The sequence below is a fragment of the Lepisma saccharinum genome, chromosome 1 (genome assembly GCF_977018435.1).
Source record: "Lepisma saccharinum chromosome 1, izLepSacc3.1, whole genome shotgun sequence".
NCBI classification, from domain to species: Eukaryota; Metazoa; Arthropoda; class Insecta; order Zygentoma; family Lepismatidae; genus Lepisma; species Lepisma saccharinum.
The window spans coordinates 164,022,889-164,041,931 of NC_139229.1; the positions used below are offsets into that span (position 1 = coordinate 164,022,889).

The window sequence follows — 19,043 nt, forward strand, 5'->3', positions numbered from 1 at the left end:
CTTTTAGAATGTAATTATCACTACAGTACTATCTTAAGCATTGATTGATTGTGATTGTATGTTCATAGTTAGTATTCAATCACACAGCTAGTTAGTGTTGAAAATATTACCAGAAATTGTAACAATGGTCTGTCAGGAGGTAAGACATCTAGTTGCTCCAAATCTATACCTGTAGTGCTATGTTTAAGTGGCTCTAAGCCCCACTCAGATTCCTATCGGGTAGTATCTTTAAGGTTAAAGGCAATCATAGGCTGTGTCCAAAAGGTGCAAGACCGTACTTGAAGCGAGCATCCTCACAGTATGGTCTTGAAGTGGTGGACTGGATGTGAAAGTCTTTCGAATTGCACTTCGACTGCAGCGCCAAATACGATCAATAGATAAAACTGAGGACTTGTTGTTTTCCCAACGTTTTAAACACTTGTTTTTCACCATAGAAAATGCATAGCATTTTCAAATGTTCTTATGAATACATTTCCACACATTAAAAGAACTTCAACCAACAACTTGCAAACCTGTGTTGCTGGCTTTCTACCCCCTTGATTTCAAACATATGAACAACGAGTGTGGAAATCACGTGACTAAGTCTGCAACAATCCGTGCTCTGAGCAATGGTCTCGATTGCTTGTGTACTTCGCGCTTTCGAACCGCACTAGGTGACGTCACTTCCGTGAAGACCATACTTCAAGTCTGTACTTCGTACCTTTCAAACACAGCCAGAGTATGATGCTAATCACTCAGTGTTCATATATGACATTGAACAAGAATGTATGGAATTAGACTTTGTGACAATCCTACAGAATGGCTGTTATAGCAGTAAGATTAAATGCATACATTGTGTTGTATTGTTGCAAGGTGCAACAATCTTTCATCTAGTGGCCGTACTTCCACACCTTCTAGTTTGAGGAGACCACTATTAGTGGTTTAAGCTTATTTTCGTTTTGCCAAGTGGAGCTCACAGTATGTTTTGGTAAATTCAAGTTTTTATCATATAATTTTTTTATTAATGTTGAATGGTTTCATATCTTCCATAAAATTTATCTTTTTATAGACTATATGAAAATAACACATTATCTTTTTATAGACTATATGAAAATAATACATGTGCTGTTCTTTTGATGCAGCATATAGAAAATTTGTAATTACTTTCCATGAAATAAATGAGTTTTTCATTCTCTGTAATTTCAAACTGAATGTACTTTTCTTTTTGAATTTGGAACAATTATCTCTCATTCTCGGGAGCCATGGCAGTCTAATCGGTAGGATATCTAACTGTCACATGAGTGACCCGGGAAGACCCAGGTTTGATTCTCAGAGTAGGTGATCTAGAGTCCAGCTTTGTCTATGCATAAAGCAGCTCCGAGGTTTACCCATACTCAAATAATTGGATACCTGGGGAGTTAAAGATGATCAGAGAGTAGTGCTGATCACATCACCCCCTCCCCAAATGGCTGATATTGAGAATGTGTGCGGCCTACCTCCACATCCCCCCTTATATGTGCCTTCCTGGCATGGTGCAGTGTGCAAGGGGAACTTTATTATTTGTCTCCCATCCTCATTTAAATGCACACATGTTGAACTACAGTATAAGGTGTAACTAGTATATTAGCAATCAAAAAAAATATATAGAGAGAACTGGTATCCTAGTGAAGGTGCTTACAAATTGAAAGAGTATAATGTAGATCAGTGGTTCTCAAACTTTTTTTTTTCATTGTACCCTTTCGTCATATCTAAACGTCTAATGCACCCCTCACCATAGGTTTTCTCTGAATCGTGGCTGCTTGATTGGTGGGACGTTTTTGATATGTTGGAGGCTTGTATCTGCAATAGAGCAAAATGGCATTCCGACTATATGAAAGATGGTAAACAAATAAGCATTATAATCCTATGTGTATTATTTTATTGGGTGTTCCTATGTTTACAATCTTTATGATTAGTTACAAAAATAAAAATGTGAAGCACATGTATGCTAAGAAGTACGTAAAAAAACTAATTTTCATATATTTTTTCACAGTTGTTGAAAAAAGTAAAGAACCTAAATAAGTGTGTAAACAAACAGTCTAGCACAATTGTGTAGTTTTTATTGTGAATCCTCAGAGTTTCTAGTGAGAAGGATGTGTGTGCATAGCCTGACACAATTTCTTGATGTCTGGTTGTGCACTTGAAACTTTCAAGCGGATGTTCGACTCCAAATTTAGTCTATTATAGATTTTGAACGAGTATTTTATTTCAAGACACATGAAACAAAGATAAAGAGTGTCAGTGACTAATGTTGTTGTGTGCGTATTCTCAACATTTCTCTTCCAAGCAGATGGCATACCCCCTTCAAGTTGTTCATGTACCACAGTTTGAGAACCACTGATGTAGATGAAACCCAAATTGAATTTATCTCCCTTGTGTGCATGCTACATACTTCAATTTTTTCTGCCTTTTATAGTTTAACTTGAATTTTGCATGGAAACATAGTGAGTGCGCACATGAAAATAACAATGCCAGGAGCCATAACTTATTTTATGTAGGAAATATTAGAAAGTTAAGATATTACCTGAATGATAAAAGTATATTTTGTGATGTTTTTAAAATGACCGAACAGATATTGATCCAATGGCAAAGTCATATGACAAAGGTGGACTTGAAAATATCACATTAAAAAAGTACTGATTATAAATTTAGTTGAAAATATCATGTCCTCTATGCGCAATAATTTTTCCCAATTTTTCCCAAAATAGTAGGTATACACCAAAAGCTGATTGGCATTATTTAACTTATTTTGTTAAAAATATTGACATGTTGCATCAGTTTTGCTCTAACCAAATTGATATCCGATTTACATATTCATGTCTTATTTACATAATTTGAAAACAATTCTTGGCCATGAAAACTTAAATGGTTACTTGGTCTGTTCTGAAACTACTTACACTTCATACATACAAAATTAACGAGATGATAAAGGTATGAAGAGATGGATGAAATACGTATTTTAATTGTGTTCATATTAAAATGATATTAAAAGGTATTGGGTTGATGCATAAGTTCATTTTTTTTTCACCGTGGCAAAAGTATTTTTATTTTATACTAATTTCAGATTAACAAAAGACATAAATTAATCAGTACAGTAACCCCCGAGTTATGTAGGTAATGTGTTCCGTAAACCTTTACATAACTTGAATTTTATGTAAGTCGAATTTGTAAATTGCTTAAGTGTAACTTCGTAAGAAACCTCAATATTTATTATTATTATATGTATGTATATACATAGGCGTAGTTATGCCCATCCCCTTGGGGGGGGGGGGGGGGGGCTAGCTGGGGCTAACTTTATTCATGCTTCGATAAAAGGAATAAATATGCTATTACAGATCGTTGCAAATTTATTAAAGAATAAATTCTTCTTTAGAATAAAGAAGGTATGATTTTAATATGTCATAATTTTAATGGGTAATCCTGTGTTCATGGTACTGAGCAAACTACGAGGTGCATGTAAAAAAAAAGTGGCCGATAATTTTTTATGTGGGGTTGGCAACACTGATGAAGTTGAGCATGCGCAGGAGCATGCCCTAGTATTCTGTGCTTGCAACAGAGATAGAATCGTCAGAGTGGGGTTGTGTACATGCGAGTAGCAGTAAGGGGAAATGGCTGCCGTAATACAAAATCTCACCAATTGTGAAGTGAGATCTGTCATACGATTTCTGAACGCCAAAGGACAGAATGCAGCTGACATCCATAGGGAATTGTGTGCCATTTATGGACCGACAGTGATGAGTGAAGGGAAGGTTAGAGAGTTTCGGGAAGGGCTTTTAAATGTCCATGACAATGAGCATAGCAGAAGGCCTAGTGTTCAGATGGAGGATCTGGTGAAACGCGTTAATGAGAAAGTGCGTTCCAATCGCCGGTTCACAATATCTGAACTCGCCTGAGTGTTTCTAGAAGTGTCTGCGAAAACAGTGCATCGAATTGTGACTGACAACCTGGGGTATCACAAACTGTGTGCGAGGTGGGTACCAAAAATGCTGACACTCACAAAGAACAGAGAAGGACAGCTGCACGTGATTTTTTGCCCAGCTGGGGGAGGATGGGGATTACCTCTTTTTGCATATAGTGACGGGGGATGAAACATGTATATCGTACACCACTGGGGAGTCGAAGCAGCAGTCAATGCAATGGCGGCACTCTGGTTCTCCTAAAGCGAAGAAATTCAAACAAACACCATCAGTTCACAAAATCATGGCAACCGTGTTTTGGGACCAAAAGGGTGTGATTTTTGTGGAATTCTTGGAACCAGGACGAACAATTACAGCAGAGGTGTATTGCGAAACACTGAATAATCTGCGACGTGCCATCCAAAATTGGAGGAGAGGAATGCTACGCTCTGGATTTTTTCTGATCCATGACAACGCCCGCCCACACACAGCTGCTCGTACTGTTGAGACAATTGAAAGATTTCGATGGGAACTATTCAATCATCCTCCTTACAGCCCCGACTTGCCCCCAGCGATTACTTTCTTTTTCTTCACCTGAAAAAGTGGCTTGCATGGAAGCGTTTCAAGGACAGTGATGTGCTCAAGACATCAGTTCTGGACTGGCTGCACTCTCAGGCGGCAGATTTTTACGCAGAGGGTATACGGAAGCTTGTGCCACGCTATCAGAAATGTCTGGAGGTTAATGGTGACTACGTTGAAAAATAGCCAAGGTATGTACTTGTTTATCAATCACAATAAATTTCTTCTCCTATCATTTTCTTGTTTTTTAAAAAATATCGGCCCTTTTTTTTGACATGTGCCTTGTATAATGCTGCAAGGCATTTTAAAGCACAATCTACATAGGTAATGGAATAGTAAAAATTTAAATTTCCTTAATTTCTATACAACGAAACTTGACATTTTCTTAATTTTACTACAACTGAGAACCACTTGTGACTAGATTCGTGAAGAAAACTTTAAGATATCAAACCAATTACGTATCTAAAACTTCAATAGAAGTGCACTGTTTCTTGCACATCTGTATAAATTCCTAAAAAAAATTTTGTCCTTCAACTAAAATTTTCCTTTTTTTTAGTAGCACTGGCCTATGCAGGGAGGGCTGATGGGACTGAAATTGTGAGAAAATGAAACCAATAAATATAATACTTTATTATAAAGTTATAACCAATATATTAAACAGAAGCACATCCCCCAAGTCATAACTAAACACTAATATTATAATATAAGTTAATATAAAAAATATTAAAGCGTAAAACTATATTAAATATAATTCCCAATATTTTCAAATAAAAGCAGTAAAGAACTCGAAAGAAAAACAGAGTGGTAAATGTAAATGCAAACCCCCTTTAAAAAACCCTCGATCGCCATTGTAGGAATGGAAAGTTCTATATATATACGTAATATCTCACTGTGTATGCTGCACTCCTTGAAATCTATCCACCTTTGCAATTCCAGCCCCTCCAGAAATAAAAATCCTTCGTACGCCAGTGTTTAATGGTAATATGGAAGAACATTTAACTTGCCCATTGTTGACTTGAGCCATGTTTTAATACATCTCATTGTAGAAAGAGACAGTTCAGCTGGCAGTCTTTCCTAGGTATGTAAGAAGTCAACTGAAAATGATCACCAGGGTGTGATTTATGCTTTTATCAGAGGGGGGGAAGGATGAACTTAGTTGGTTTGCTCTCTTATTAATCTTGTAGATGTTTGCTAAGAGCTCCCCAGAATACTATTTATTAGGCTGTAATAATTTTCCATTCATTTATAACTTCCATGCAGATCTTTTAACCAATATACTATGCATTCTTATAATTTGGATGTTAATTACTTAATATCTTATCTGACAGAAATCAACGCCATTCTAAGTTTTGTTGATTCAGATTATAGTCCAGTATCACCTATTGGCAAATCAGAGACCAAATAAGAATGTACAGCAACGTATAAATTTTGCCAACATTTAATGAGCAGCTGCGTATCTAAAAGAAAATGCTTAACAAAATAATATGTATTTTTATATGTATATATATATGGGACTCTAAAATTAAGTGCACTAAACTGAAATACTGTAAGTATTATGACACTTTCCGATCTTAAGGAAATGCCTATTGAAGAAGTGAATTAAGAAAACGAAGAATTACAGACTATTACAAAATTGAGAACATTGAAAGTTACTGAATTATCGTGAAAGGTGGGATATTCTTGGTCTCTATGTAGGCTTAAGGATAAATTCATTTATTTATTAAAGAGAATTACCATTTGTGCCTGAAAAGAAGGTCTGAATGAAACAAAATACAAAAAAGAACATGAATTAGAAGTATATAGAAAGTTGCTATTTGTAGGTGAAATATTATTTAATTATCCTGAAAATTGGACTTTTAAATGAGGATCATCGACCAAATGACTTTAAAAGAAAACCAGTTATGACATTCGAAACAGGTTTTATATGATCACTTTTCCCTTGCATTCTTTAATTTTCTTTCTGAAATTCCATAGTCTAAGCTTGTTTGCTTGATGCCTGACTTTTACTATTAATAAACTCTCCAATCAAAAGGAACATCAAAGAATGATTTTCCGATAATTTCCAATCTCCAAAAGATAATTAAGATTTCTTGTTACATAACCAGCATAAGCATGTATCCTTCCACGATAAGATTCCCATGTGTTACTTGAAGCAACAAATAAGCTTCTTCTTACCTTCAGAGGACTCAATTTATCCTGAGACTCCAAGCGATAGATACCTGAGATTCCTAGAGCAGGATCCTAGAACTAGAGAAGTTATCCTCAAGATTCACCCATCACCAGGAGAGTTGAACACAACTTTCTACTTCGTACAATGAAAAATCCAAATAAATCCCGCACATCTGCATACATAGGTGACGCTGTGCAACGATTACAGAAAACTTCGAAAAGAGTGATTTCGCCAATAAACTGTAGTTATCACCATTTAATGCATGATTGAATCGCTTCTACAGGATTTCGACACATTCACGTGACATTTAGGCGTACATCTTTAAATGTTCCGCACGGAATACAAATCCATACAAACTAAATTCAATTCTTTGCATTGATGCCTTTTTTTTTTTTCATCAAAACTGCTATTCTGTTCAAGTCTCTACAATGACAGCTTCTCTTTTTTATTTTCGAAAAAAAAAAAACACAATTGTAGGAACTCATGGTTGAAATGCTACATTTATGTCAACACTGGATGCAATGGCGCTATTGTTTGAATATGATAATGTTTTTAAGGTGGAAGATCAAAAGAAATAACGATGATGTATTTGAATTGAAATTTTGTCCGGAACATATGGTTCCTGTAAAAAGGCACATGCACTTTAACTTTCGTTGTATTCTACATCAGGACATAATTTGAACTTCTCTCCTTATGTGCGACTGCCACACCACAAGAATAACATATGAAAGTTTCATGAGATATTTTTAAATAATGTGTGTGGTTTCGCTTTCCTTAATTATTCTATGCATTTGTCACATGCATTTGGGGGCTAATGTGTGGTTCTGGAGGGCTTAGCCCCCCCTAGCCCCTACCTAACTATGCCTATGAATGAAACATCATGCAGCAGTATTTACTCGGATATAAACTATAAAAGTATGAAAAATATATAAAATAATATAAAAACAAACTGAAATCACACTTATCAAATAAAATAAAGTCTTGTAACAGCCACATACAGTTATTACGTAACTGGGAATTTACGTAAGTCATGTATTACGTAAGTCGGGGGTTACTGTAATATATTTTCCTGGTTTTTCAATTCAACGCCTGAAGAAATCAGCTGATTTGGTGTTAAAAGCATCATCGAGCCAAATTTGAAGAGCATTTTCAACACCAAAGGAACTTCCTTGAAGGTGGATGGATTGAGAGCTTCAAAGGTAGCAATCCGGGGGTGCAAGATCGGGGGGGGAGGAAGGAGGATGTGTAATAACTACCCATTTAAGCTCCTGGATAGCACGTTTTTTCATGTTAGTGGAGTGTGGGTGTACGTTATCGTGTCGCAGCACTTGTTGCTGTCTTCTTGGCTTACTCGCTGATTTGGTTGTTTTCATTCAAAGTGTGCGGTATCCTGAACCTTACCCATGGAATGCAAATGTCGTACGATGGTTGAATGGTCACAGTTCAACACATTTGCTAAATCTCAAGTCAACTGATATGGATCCTTGTGGATTAATGTGTTCAAATTGTCTTCATTAAAGCCCGATGGTCTTCCGAAACGTGGAGAAATGCTTTAAGTCAAAAATGCCCTGTGTAATGGCAAAACCATTTTCTTGCCCTGCTTTCCCCGTTCGCATTCTCCCCGTACAAGGGACAAATGTTTCAAGCTGGCTCCGCTGCCTTTGCCCCTATGTTAAACTCAGACAGAAGAATATGTTGGAAATGTATTTTTTCCCCCGCACTGGACAATCATTGTTCTTTAGCCCATAAATAACACTGTCTTTCTTCAAATCTGTAAACTTCAATGAAGATTCACAAGCACAACAATGCCACTCCAACTGATGAACATTAAACGATAAACAAACTCCTAACACCACAGTGTTACCACACCAAACCCAAACGCTACGAACTTATGCATCAACCCAATAACTGCTGTTCTCTACAAGCCTATTTGACTACTGATATTATAATGACCTCAGTTTTTCCTAACATTTTAGCCATGGTCACATTTTTATCAGTCTTTCGAATTTAGGGGAAACTGTGTTTCCTACGTTCTTAAGGTGTGTGCATAAAATGTATCATAATTTTCCCACGTTGAAATTTTGTAGTAAATATGCTTTTTCATAAAGCTGGCCCAGCAAAGAAGAAAAGAAAGAAGAATGCAGGACCCACGCAACCTAAGAATGCTGTGTGTGCTTTAAATGAGATGAGGCCAGGACTTGTTTATAACCTTGTGTCACAGTCAGGACCAGTACATGCTCCAACATTTACTGTAGCCGTTGAGGTAAGAAAAGTTAATTCCCTTATGATGTTGCAAAACGTTACTGACATCATCATGTTGATACCATTCCTTCCGAAATGTCCTAATTTCAACTTCATATTCAATATCTCAAGGAATTGCCCCATATTATAATAAATTTCAATGGTAGTTAGTACAAGATTGTAGCTAAGAGCATGTTTTAAAAGTACCATTGTGTTAATTTGAGTTTGCTTGATTTTCAAATGTGCTTTTACAATACATGGCATTCCAAAATGATTCAATTTGACCTACATATCAATATGCTGTTGCAGGGGCTGATACCAATAGAGTACATATTAATCAGTCTCTTGGCCTTGTAATAATGCATAAGTAAATAACAGTAAGCCTGGAAGAATTTTCCAAGTTAATGTTGACAGGGATAGCCAAATTTGACTTATGTCACAGTAGTCATAATATTTAAAATTTGATTCCTTGTAGGTAAATGGACAAACATTTCAAGGACAAGGAAGGTCCAAGAAGCTTGCAAAACATGCAGCTGCAGAAGCGGCCCTTCGATCATTCGTTCAGTTCAAAAATGCACCCGAAGCTCACCATGCCATGGGAATGCAAATTGTGAATATGGACTTTACGTCAGACATCTCTGAGAATGATGCTACCTTGTTCAATGCATTTGATCCAAATGCCAGTGGACAATCAGAAACTCCGACAAAAGCTCAAAATGGTGCTTTGCCTGCACAACCAAAGAGGGCTAGGCTACCTGTTACTCCAGGTGATAAGAGTCCTGTTATGCTACTTAATGAGTTGCGGCCCGGTTTAAAGTATGAGTGTTTATCTGAGAATGGAGAACCATATGCGAAGTTCACGATGCAAGTGACTATTGATGGAGAAACATTTGAGGGCACAGGTAAGCTTACATGTAGAGTGTATGAATCTTGGCAGGGCTTACAATTTTAGATTCTTTCTCAAGGCAATATTGAAATTAGGGCTCAGTTTATATCTCATTAAACCAATACAAAAGCTGATTTTCTTACCTATTCCAAATAATGTAAAGGAGATCAGAATATTTCAAATTTTAACAAATATGTTTTCCATTGGAACTATCCCATGTCAGTCGATCAGACTTTTGTTTTAAAATATTCATTATTTCACATAAGATAGCATTTAATCACAAATTTCTATGTCATCCTCTCCAAGGCCATTCAAAAGTCAAATTCATTTTGATTGTGTTTGCTAACATGGATGGCCTTGTGCACCACTTGAAAAAACCATAAATAATGAGTACTATGAGATTGTCCTGCAATGATGCAGAAAAAGACCTCTGGAAATTGCAGGATTCACCTTGACACCCCTTCAGTTCATGTATCCTTATAACGGTGTTGCAAAAATAATAATAATAAATATGCATTTTGCATAATTTCCAGGATATTTGGAATCTGCAAAAATGATGTGGTGCACTTTTAAGAACCACACAAGATAACCAGGCTGCGTAAAAATATCAGCCAGTATTGGTTGTTAATTTCCAATGATATTTTACAACACTGATGTTGGTATTCACTCAGCCCTAATTGAAATAGTGTTAACTGTAAAACATAGTAGTTATATTGTGTTAGTTTTAGGATACATATTCAGCGATATTAATTTGGAAAGTATTTTCAATTTTAGTCACTTTTATGAACAAATACTTCTTGGAATTTTGGGAATGTTGTCAGTAGTTTAACTTGTTAACTCTATCAGGGCCGGTTTTTCAATGAGAGATTAAAGTTCGGGTTGGGAAAATAACTAGAGGTTACTGCAATTTTGGGTTTTTCATCAGCGGTCAACTGCTCAACTGGAGGTTAAGTGGCACTGAACTTGATCCGTGCTTCATCTGTTGGTCAGCAAGATGACTGGTAGTTTCCGAACAAACATGGCTGCCTCATTGGAAGGTAGTTCTTCACCAGACAGTTTCTCAGGCACATTGAACAAGAAATAATTCAATAAAATGCTACATTGGTGTAAAAATAAACTTGTTGCGCTTGTCAAAGTTCAAATGAAGTGTGCAGTAACAGGCAAAACTAAACAAATGGTTGCCAAACTTTGATTTGTGTGCACGTACTGTAGACATCTCTGATGTATGATGAAGGATTCTATGTATGATTCTATCTTTCATTTTGTGCGATTCTAAAATATGAATTAAAAATTGTTATTATATCATCGGGTAGAGCTACGATGTAAAAGCTGCCTGTAAAGTATGAATGTTCACTCTGTGATGTTACTTTTTCCCAGGAAAAAACGTGTACAAAGTGGGGTATTAACTTCTAGTCAAAATATACGTGCAAAATCTCAACACATTTTCCTAATTACATGGGCTAGATAGTAATTATTTACATCTGATGTCTCTTTTGTCCTGTATGAAAGAATACTTTATTTGTACTACATTTTACTATTTTGTGTTTTGTGAAGTTCTTCTGGTTTACGTTAAAAGCCAATTGTGTAGCAATTGTTTTCACTCTAAATGTATTTTTTTGTAGCAATGCAATACATGCACGTTTGTTTCTGTATTTGCAATGTAAACAACGAATTTCAATAACCGCAAGTGCCTTATTGTAGTTCTACCTTTTCCCAGCAGCCAAAATTTGATTTGAATTTAGAAATCTAGATGGCAATGGGATCAAATTCCTCGCATGAGCATTACCAACATACAATTGTTCCGTGCCCAACCTAAAGTCAGCGAACCTCTGGTTATTTTTGCATTGAAAAACCCAGTGTTTGTTATGAGTGGAGGTGAACTCCAACTGGTGGTTGGCTGACCAAAAAGTTGACCAGGCATTGAAAAACCGGCCCTCAAGTGTGCAAATTTATCTGAATAGAAGGGTCAGTATTGGTGGTTAAATTCCAATGATATTTTACAACACTGAATTTGGTATTGGTATTGACTCAGCCCTAATTGAAATAGTTCAGGACAATGCCCAGTTCATGCATTGATGCTGGCAGCCCAGAAGAGTATTTTAGTTTATTGACCTTGTCCTTTTGTTTTTTTTCCTCCATAAATTGAAAACCACACTCAAAAGTTGAAGATTCGAGAATCTTGAGGACATTTAATGTAACGCGATAAGATATTGAGGGACACTCTGAAAGTACATCACGGAGTACCACCATGCCTCTATAAGTGGCAGCAACATTAGACAAATGTACTGCAGATTAAGGGGCTACTTAGAGGGTGATACTATTGACTAACAGTTCTTCCTACAATTATTCAAACACTCTTGTCTGGTAATTAAGTGAACCAGCCTTGTAAGCATGCAAATTAGGTGTCCACTAAAGCTGCTATAAAATTTCAGTAAATATTTCCTGTGAATTTGTGATGATAATAATAATAATAATAAACCTGAAAATGAATCAAATTATGACAAATATAATGCAACACTACATGAAAATAAAAAACTTCATTGAACTGAAATTTTGGAAGTCCTGATTTCTATTGATGTAAAAGAACTGTAATTAGATGTTTCATATTAAGTAAATAATGTACACACAGCTACATACTTGTGTAACTTTTTTAATCCCTACATTTCTAGAAACCATAGGATTGATATTATTTAGAAGCTAGAAAGTTTTAGAAAAGTGGATGTAACATGTAATATCTGTTATTATTTTCTTAGTATGAATACTTCACGTGTGTTCACATATCCATTACTCTGGGGGTGTAAGGGATGATGCTTCCACGTAGTACACCCAATTGTCAACCTCACATCCACATAGTACACCCTGGTGGACTGCATTTTGCAGACTAACGATGCTCTGGCATCTGGCCTTATGGGCAGTATAATCCTGGGTGTTGTCCTGGTTTTGTCCTTATGTGTGCATCAGCTTTTAACGAAAGTCAGAATATTTTAATATTTTAGTAACATGACATTGCAATTATGCTATTTTAGTTATGGTAAGGGGCTGGACCCCGTATAATGTAACAGGTGCAAAATAGCCTAAGTGCTGATGCACCCAAAATTTTGAATTCAAATTCAAATTCAAAATATCCATTACTCTGGATGGGTTAAAATAATACATTAGACATTGAAAGAATTGATATAGCTTTTCTATAAGAAATTATGAACCAAATATGGCTATGAGGAGAATATTTGTACAGCAATTAATGAACAAATTAGATGATATATTTTTTGTTCGAAAGCTTTAGCACTACATTTACATTTGTACAGATAGTAGAAAGTAGCTGTTGTGAAGTACTTATTGAAAAACATGCTGAAATTCCTACATATTGTGCTTGTCTGCCAAAAGGAATATAAATGATATGAATGTCCGGGTGTATTTTAATGCTTCTATAACAAAACAAATTTTCTCTGAACTGTATATATTGTTTAAGGCTGGAATCGCCTTGTGCTGCAAAATTTTTGACATTAATTGTGCTGTCTTTAATATAACAGATTCTACAGTAGCTGCCCAAAATGAGAATTAATTGTATTCTTTTTCCAACGCAGGACCAAGTAAAAAATTAGGAAAGGCAGCCGCTGCAAAGGCTGCCTTGGCAAAACTGTATAACATGACATGGTCACCTTTTGCCTCTCAAATGACACCCAACAGAAACCTTAGCTCACCAGGTGGACCCAATTCATTGGAGCAGTTGGCTTTACCACAGGTATTAGCTGATCACATAGCAAGGTAAGAAATGTGTTTGAAGGAGCTCCGTAGGATCCAGATAGAATTAAGTAGGGGTAACTACTTAGGGAATGTATGTTGTTATGAGCTTTTTACCTCTGTTTGTTGTGCTTAGCATAAGAGCATGATATTCTTGCCTACTTAAAGTCAGACACTAATATAAAACCAAAATAAAAAATTCCTGTATCTATCAGTTTATATCATTGTTGGGGTGTGGAATAGTAAAAAACTACCCTCCCTCCCCCTTTGTATTGCACCATGCCATGAAGGCACTAAGGTGATGGGGGGGGGGGGTTTGGAGGTAGAGCTTCACATATTCTTATACTTGACCATAGTGGATGGCTTCTTCCGAATAGTATGACAGTGGCTAACACTGTCACCTTTGTTTGATACCTGGTGAATGTACATTGCATAGTGTTTTGGATAAACTGTGTGTCCAGTGATTGATTGATTTATGCACGGAGAGGCTAATCGGGACTGGACCTACAGTTCAAAGTGGGATGTGCCTCCACCGGGTATTGAACTCTTGATTACAAGGTGACAATGTTATTTGTGTCCAGTCATGATTGGCCTGCCTTAATGTAAAGTGGATTTGAGACCAACTTCGCGAAACTTTAGTGGAATCAGCTCCAGGCTGAGCTTATGTAGGAACATTGAGTGAAATATTATTACCGGAAAGCATCAACCTTGGGAATTGGACCCAGCTCTCCCACAATACATTTGTATGCTGAACCAACTGAATCACCAAGGCCTTTCTGTGTGAGGCATTACATAGCAAAATTATGTGGCAGAAAGTGAGTTCATTAATGTACGTCAGAAATTCTTATGTGAACAATGAATTCATGAAGATGAAATAGTGAAAAGTAATCAAAGTTAGCCGTACTTTTGAATTATGGTTACAGTGCCTGAATTCGTGATTCCGTATCTTTCATTGAGGGATATTGATTCTCTATGGGGTGCAAAAATCAAAGTCTTTTAATATGAGAAGGGGTTACCGAATCACATAGCTTTCACTTATGTTACCAAATCTAGAAGTGGACAAGCATGATGTATCACAGTATGTAAGCATAACTGCAAAATCCATTATTATTTGGAAATAGAAACTGGTCCAAGACAAAGATTAAATTCCAGCTTATTATGCTACTATTTATATCGTAGATTTATAGAATAGAAAATAAAAAAGTTAAATTAGCAACAATGTGTCAGTTGGAGAGCAGGGGGCATTACCCTAATAGCTCTGGGTGTAAAGGGAAGAGGAGGGGGAATTTCTTTAATTTGCATTTTTTTCAAAGTTCGCAGCATTTCTTGGTGGCATATAATAAAGGCAATTTAACTCAAGACAACTGTTGAAACTAGCAATTTCAAAATCAAACCTGTAGAAAGAGAAAGGTATGTGTTATTTTTATCAGACCAAACAAATTATTCTAATGACTTCAAAATGGTTCAACGTACAAACAACTTCAAAATATCATTAAACTAAAAAAAAATGAAAGAAAGGGCAGTAAATATATTGTAGTATTTTAGGATATAGCATTGACATTGTAAATTTGAATAATGTACAAGGATTATTTTCTTGTAGTTTACGGTTATTACAAGCATAAGAAAACAGTTTTTCTTTGTGACGTTTCAGGAGAACACACGCTCCTTTCATCAGACATTTATTTTCATTTTGACTAAAGATACAGTTATAACAATGGTTAGTAATTTTTAAACAAAAAGAATCCGTTATATAATGGACGTTTTCAATGTTACATTGTTGTAATATAGCAACTTAACTGTGAAAAAAAGCAGTCTGTTGTATTTTTATTTGAGATTTTTTAAATTATGAATCCCAAATATCATCAGGTAATTCAAATTCATCATTGTTTTCACACAGTCTCTTGATGTTTTCTGTTACATTAAATTTCAAATATGGTGGCTTACTCCATTTGTGAAAAAGAAAACTCCATACTGGATCTACATTACCATTTTCATTATTTAATTTATTCCAGTGTTCTTCTGCAATGAACGAAGCTTCCCAGACATTCAACTCTGTGTTTCCTGTTAATCTTTTTAAAACCCTTCTCTTTTTAATCAAATGTTTCTCTTCGATGATATGAGTTGACAAACCTGTTCTTGGGTTTAGATTTATAATGTCCAAATCGTGTTCGTGCCATCTTATTGCCATTTTCCTTGCTGTTTGTCCCACATAATCCTTTGAACATGAACAACTTATATTATATATTCCTGTGGTTTCCGCATCTGGTAAAGAGTTTCTCATTTTGAATTCATTAAATGTACATTCCAAACTTCTTGGTGATTTAAAAACAATTTTGAAATCAAAACTTCTGAAAATTTTTGCAATTTTATGTGAGAATCCCTTGTGGAATGGAATGCACACAAATTTCTTTTCAACAGATTTTTCATCTTTGTCTGTATTTCTCTTTTCCTTTAGTTTTCTTGCTACTTGTTTTTTGATTTGGTTTATTCTGTTAGTGTGAAAGCCATTTTCTTTTGCTATATTAAAAAGCCTTTCTTCTTCATTTTTGATATCCTCATTATTAGAACATAGTCTTTGTGCTCTAAGGAAAAAATTTAAAAATATGTTATCCATTGTTATACGCGAATGTTCTGAATTGGCATGGATGTATTTTTCACCCGCTAATTAATTTTAAAAATTACTAACCATTGTTATAACTGTATCTTTAGTCAAAATGAAAATAAATGTCTGATGAAAGGAGCGTGTGTTCTCCTGAAACGTCACAAAGAAAAACTGTTTTCATATGCTTGTAATAACCGTAAACTACAAGAAAATAATTCTATAATGCAAGCAATGCGTACATACAAGAAAAACTATTATGTACAAGGATACAATGTTAATTTGTTGACTGACAAAACTTAATGATAGTGTTGTTATTTTTATGCATTATTTTCCATTTGCAGCAGTTTTCTTAACTAAGAAACTTCTTTGTTTATTAAAATGATATGTAACCAGATTTTTATGTATCATTTTTGGTGATAACATATTACACCAGTAATTGCTTTATCTAAGCTATTGTGAAAGTATAAGATGCTGATATTTGTTGGGTAAACAAAAATACAGCACACAGCATGTTGCTTACTTGATTTATCAGATGAAAGCTCTATATGTAACGCGTATATGCCACCAGAATATTTTTTAAAAAAATCTATGACACAGTAGGAGTCTATGAATAAAAATTTCTGTGTATTATACATATAAAGATAATACAGGTCAGCCAGGAAAAAGGTAACTGAAAATATTAAGTGGTCAATGTTTGAGTTATCTCTTTTCTTGGGCCACCTTGTATATGTGGCACAAACTTTATTGGTTTTCTTTCAGTGCTTCAACTGTATCAAACAGTTGCCATTTATAATCATCTTGGTGCTTTACAATACCTGCAAAAGTGAAAGTAACAAATTCAGTTTCCAAATTCAATTTTAACATGATTTCAAACAGTACAATCCAATAACTGAATAATTTATTTTTGTTGTTAAGAAAGATTTATCTCTTAATAACAAAACTTATTCTTGTTTAGTTATTACAAATTTGTAATTAAATTATGCAAATATGTTGAAATCACGTTTTGATCTAAACACAATTCAAATATTTTTTATTTGTCTTTCCTAATTTCTTGAATTACCTTTAAAACCTAAGTAAATTTTGTAATGATAACAATTTATCTTATTTTTCTCAGAAATCTACTGAAGAGCAGTGTTGCACTTAATATATTATATTCTCCTTTTTTTTTTAGGATGAATTTCCAGAAAACTCAATAACAAACTGTTGGGGTTAAAGAGTAATGTTGTAAATTATAGTGTCAACTGTTGATGATTTATTTTTCCTTCTTGCAGTGTAGCCAGGTTCATTTTCCAAATGTTCATCGTGAAATCAGAAATTCCACCGAGGGAAATAATATGAATTTCTTTAGATTTTCTACCTACCTGCAATTTGGAAAACACAGAGACGTCAAGTGAAAAACATGGTAAAACAATTAAGAAAAGATAAAAGAAAGAGAAAGAATCGTAGCAAATTGTACCTGCTTCAATGAGTGTAAGATGCCACCTTCTAGCTGTTTTTCAAATTTACTTATAAAAGCATTTTGCATGATCTTGATCCCTCCATATCTGGCAAAACAAATATTTTTAATGCCAATGATCATTATGTATGCAAAATATTTTCCTTCTTTAACTGCTGTAATACTTTGCTCTAATGAAAGTTAGTGTGATACTTTGAACTGAAATATTCTAAGTTTTATTTTTTATAATATCTTTGATGTCCTACTGGCATCTACCAGAACAGGATTCTCACATGATGATGGTTACTCAATTGCACAGATTAATGTTACTTTTTGAACAGTGATATATTTTCTTAAACGGACCTTAGAAGAATCTATATTAATCAGTTAAAAGTCAATATAGTTTTTCTTTGTCATTAAATATTTTAATATCACTACATTTTTCCATTTTCTAATGACAGATATTATAAAGTTACATTTCTATAAGCCTGGTAATAGAGGCACAGCTTTCAAGAATTATTATTATTTCTTCTCCATCTGGGCTAGATTGCTTCACTTTCTTTTCTTCTTTCTCAATTGTTGTACCTGTTTTATTACTGGTGGTTTTTGAATCTGAAATTAATTTGGATTCCAGTTGTAATTTTTGAATTGTCTCCTGTGCTTTTCAAAATTCCCAATTGAATAATTACTTGCTTTGTATGTCTTTGTGTAACAAAGAAAAATAATTGTTGTGTGTTGTTTCATGTATATTTTGATAGCTGTTGTGCTTACTTGGAAATTTCAATATTGTTTTGACCTTGGTTATTGTATAAGTCAGGTTGGTGAGAAAGTAACAGCACAAAGAAATGACACCCACATTCCATGATCCCTACCAGTAACTTCTAGGAATTCGGATGGCACCCGAGCTGTAGAATGTTTTCACAAGTTGTGTATCGCATTTGATGATGGGAACATCTTTAATGGGATATACTACAGACCATATATGAAGTTTAAAACGTGATCATAACCTGTAAAATCAGCCACAAAGTTGATGTGTTACAGAACTGCATCATAGGCACGTAAAGCAGTTCTTGCAGGAAGGTGGTGGCATAGGTGCTTCAGATGGCATATCCTGCAGCACTGGTCTTCAATCCATGGGCTACATGTGGCCTGCTGGCTTTGTTTTAGCAGCCTGCTAAAGCCTTAAATGAAACTTTCAGTGTAGATGTCGAAGATGCTCCAGTAACGTGCAAATGGAAGTTATCGAATTGCATTATAATACTGAATTAAGCGAGAAATGTAACGATGTGGTCATGATTGGAGTTTCACTCCAAATATATGAGGGCTTCAGAATTCCCTTTTCTGTATAATGAGGCTCTGTTCATTGCATCTCTAATCGGTACCATCCATGCTTGCGAACAGCTCTTTGACAAAATGAAAAATATGAAATGGAAGTTTATGAATCAACTGACCGACACACATCTTGAAAAGTTTCT

At 35.1% G+C, this 19,043-nt stretch overlaps 1 protein-coding gene across 4 annotated transcripts in view; it reads left to right on the forward strand.

The window, feature by feature from the left end:
- Adar (Adenosine deaminase acting on RNA) overlaps positions 1–19,043 on the forward strand; it is a 121,325-nt gene that overhangs the window by 76,867 nt on the left and 25,415 nt on the right. For all 4 annotated transcript variants that reach the window (XM_083141893.1, XM_083141885.1, XM_083141900.1 and 1 more), the window contains exons 4-6: positions 8,772–8,926; positions 9,380–9,806; positions 13,375–13,555. In XM_083141893.1, coding sequence (XP_082998019.1) covers positions 8,772–8,926; positions 9,380–9,806; positions 13,375–13,555 — 763 coding nt within the window. The remainder of the gene's footprint in view (positions 1–8,771; positions 8,927–9,379; positions 9,807–13,374; positions 13,556–19,043) is intronic.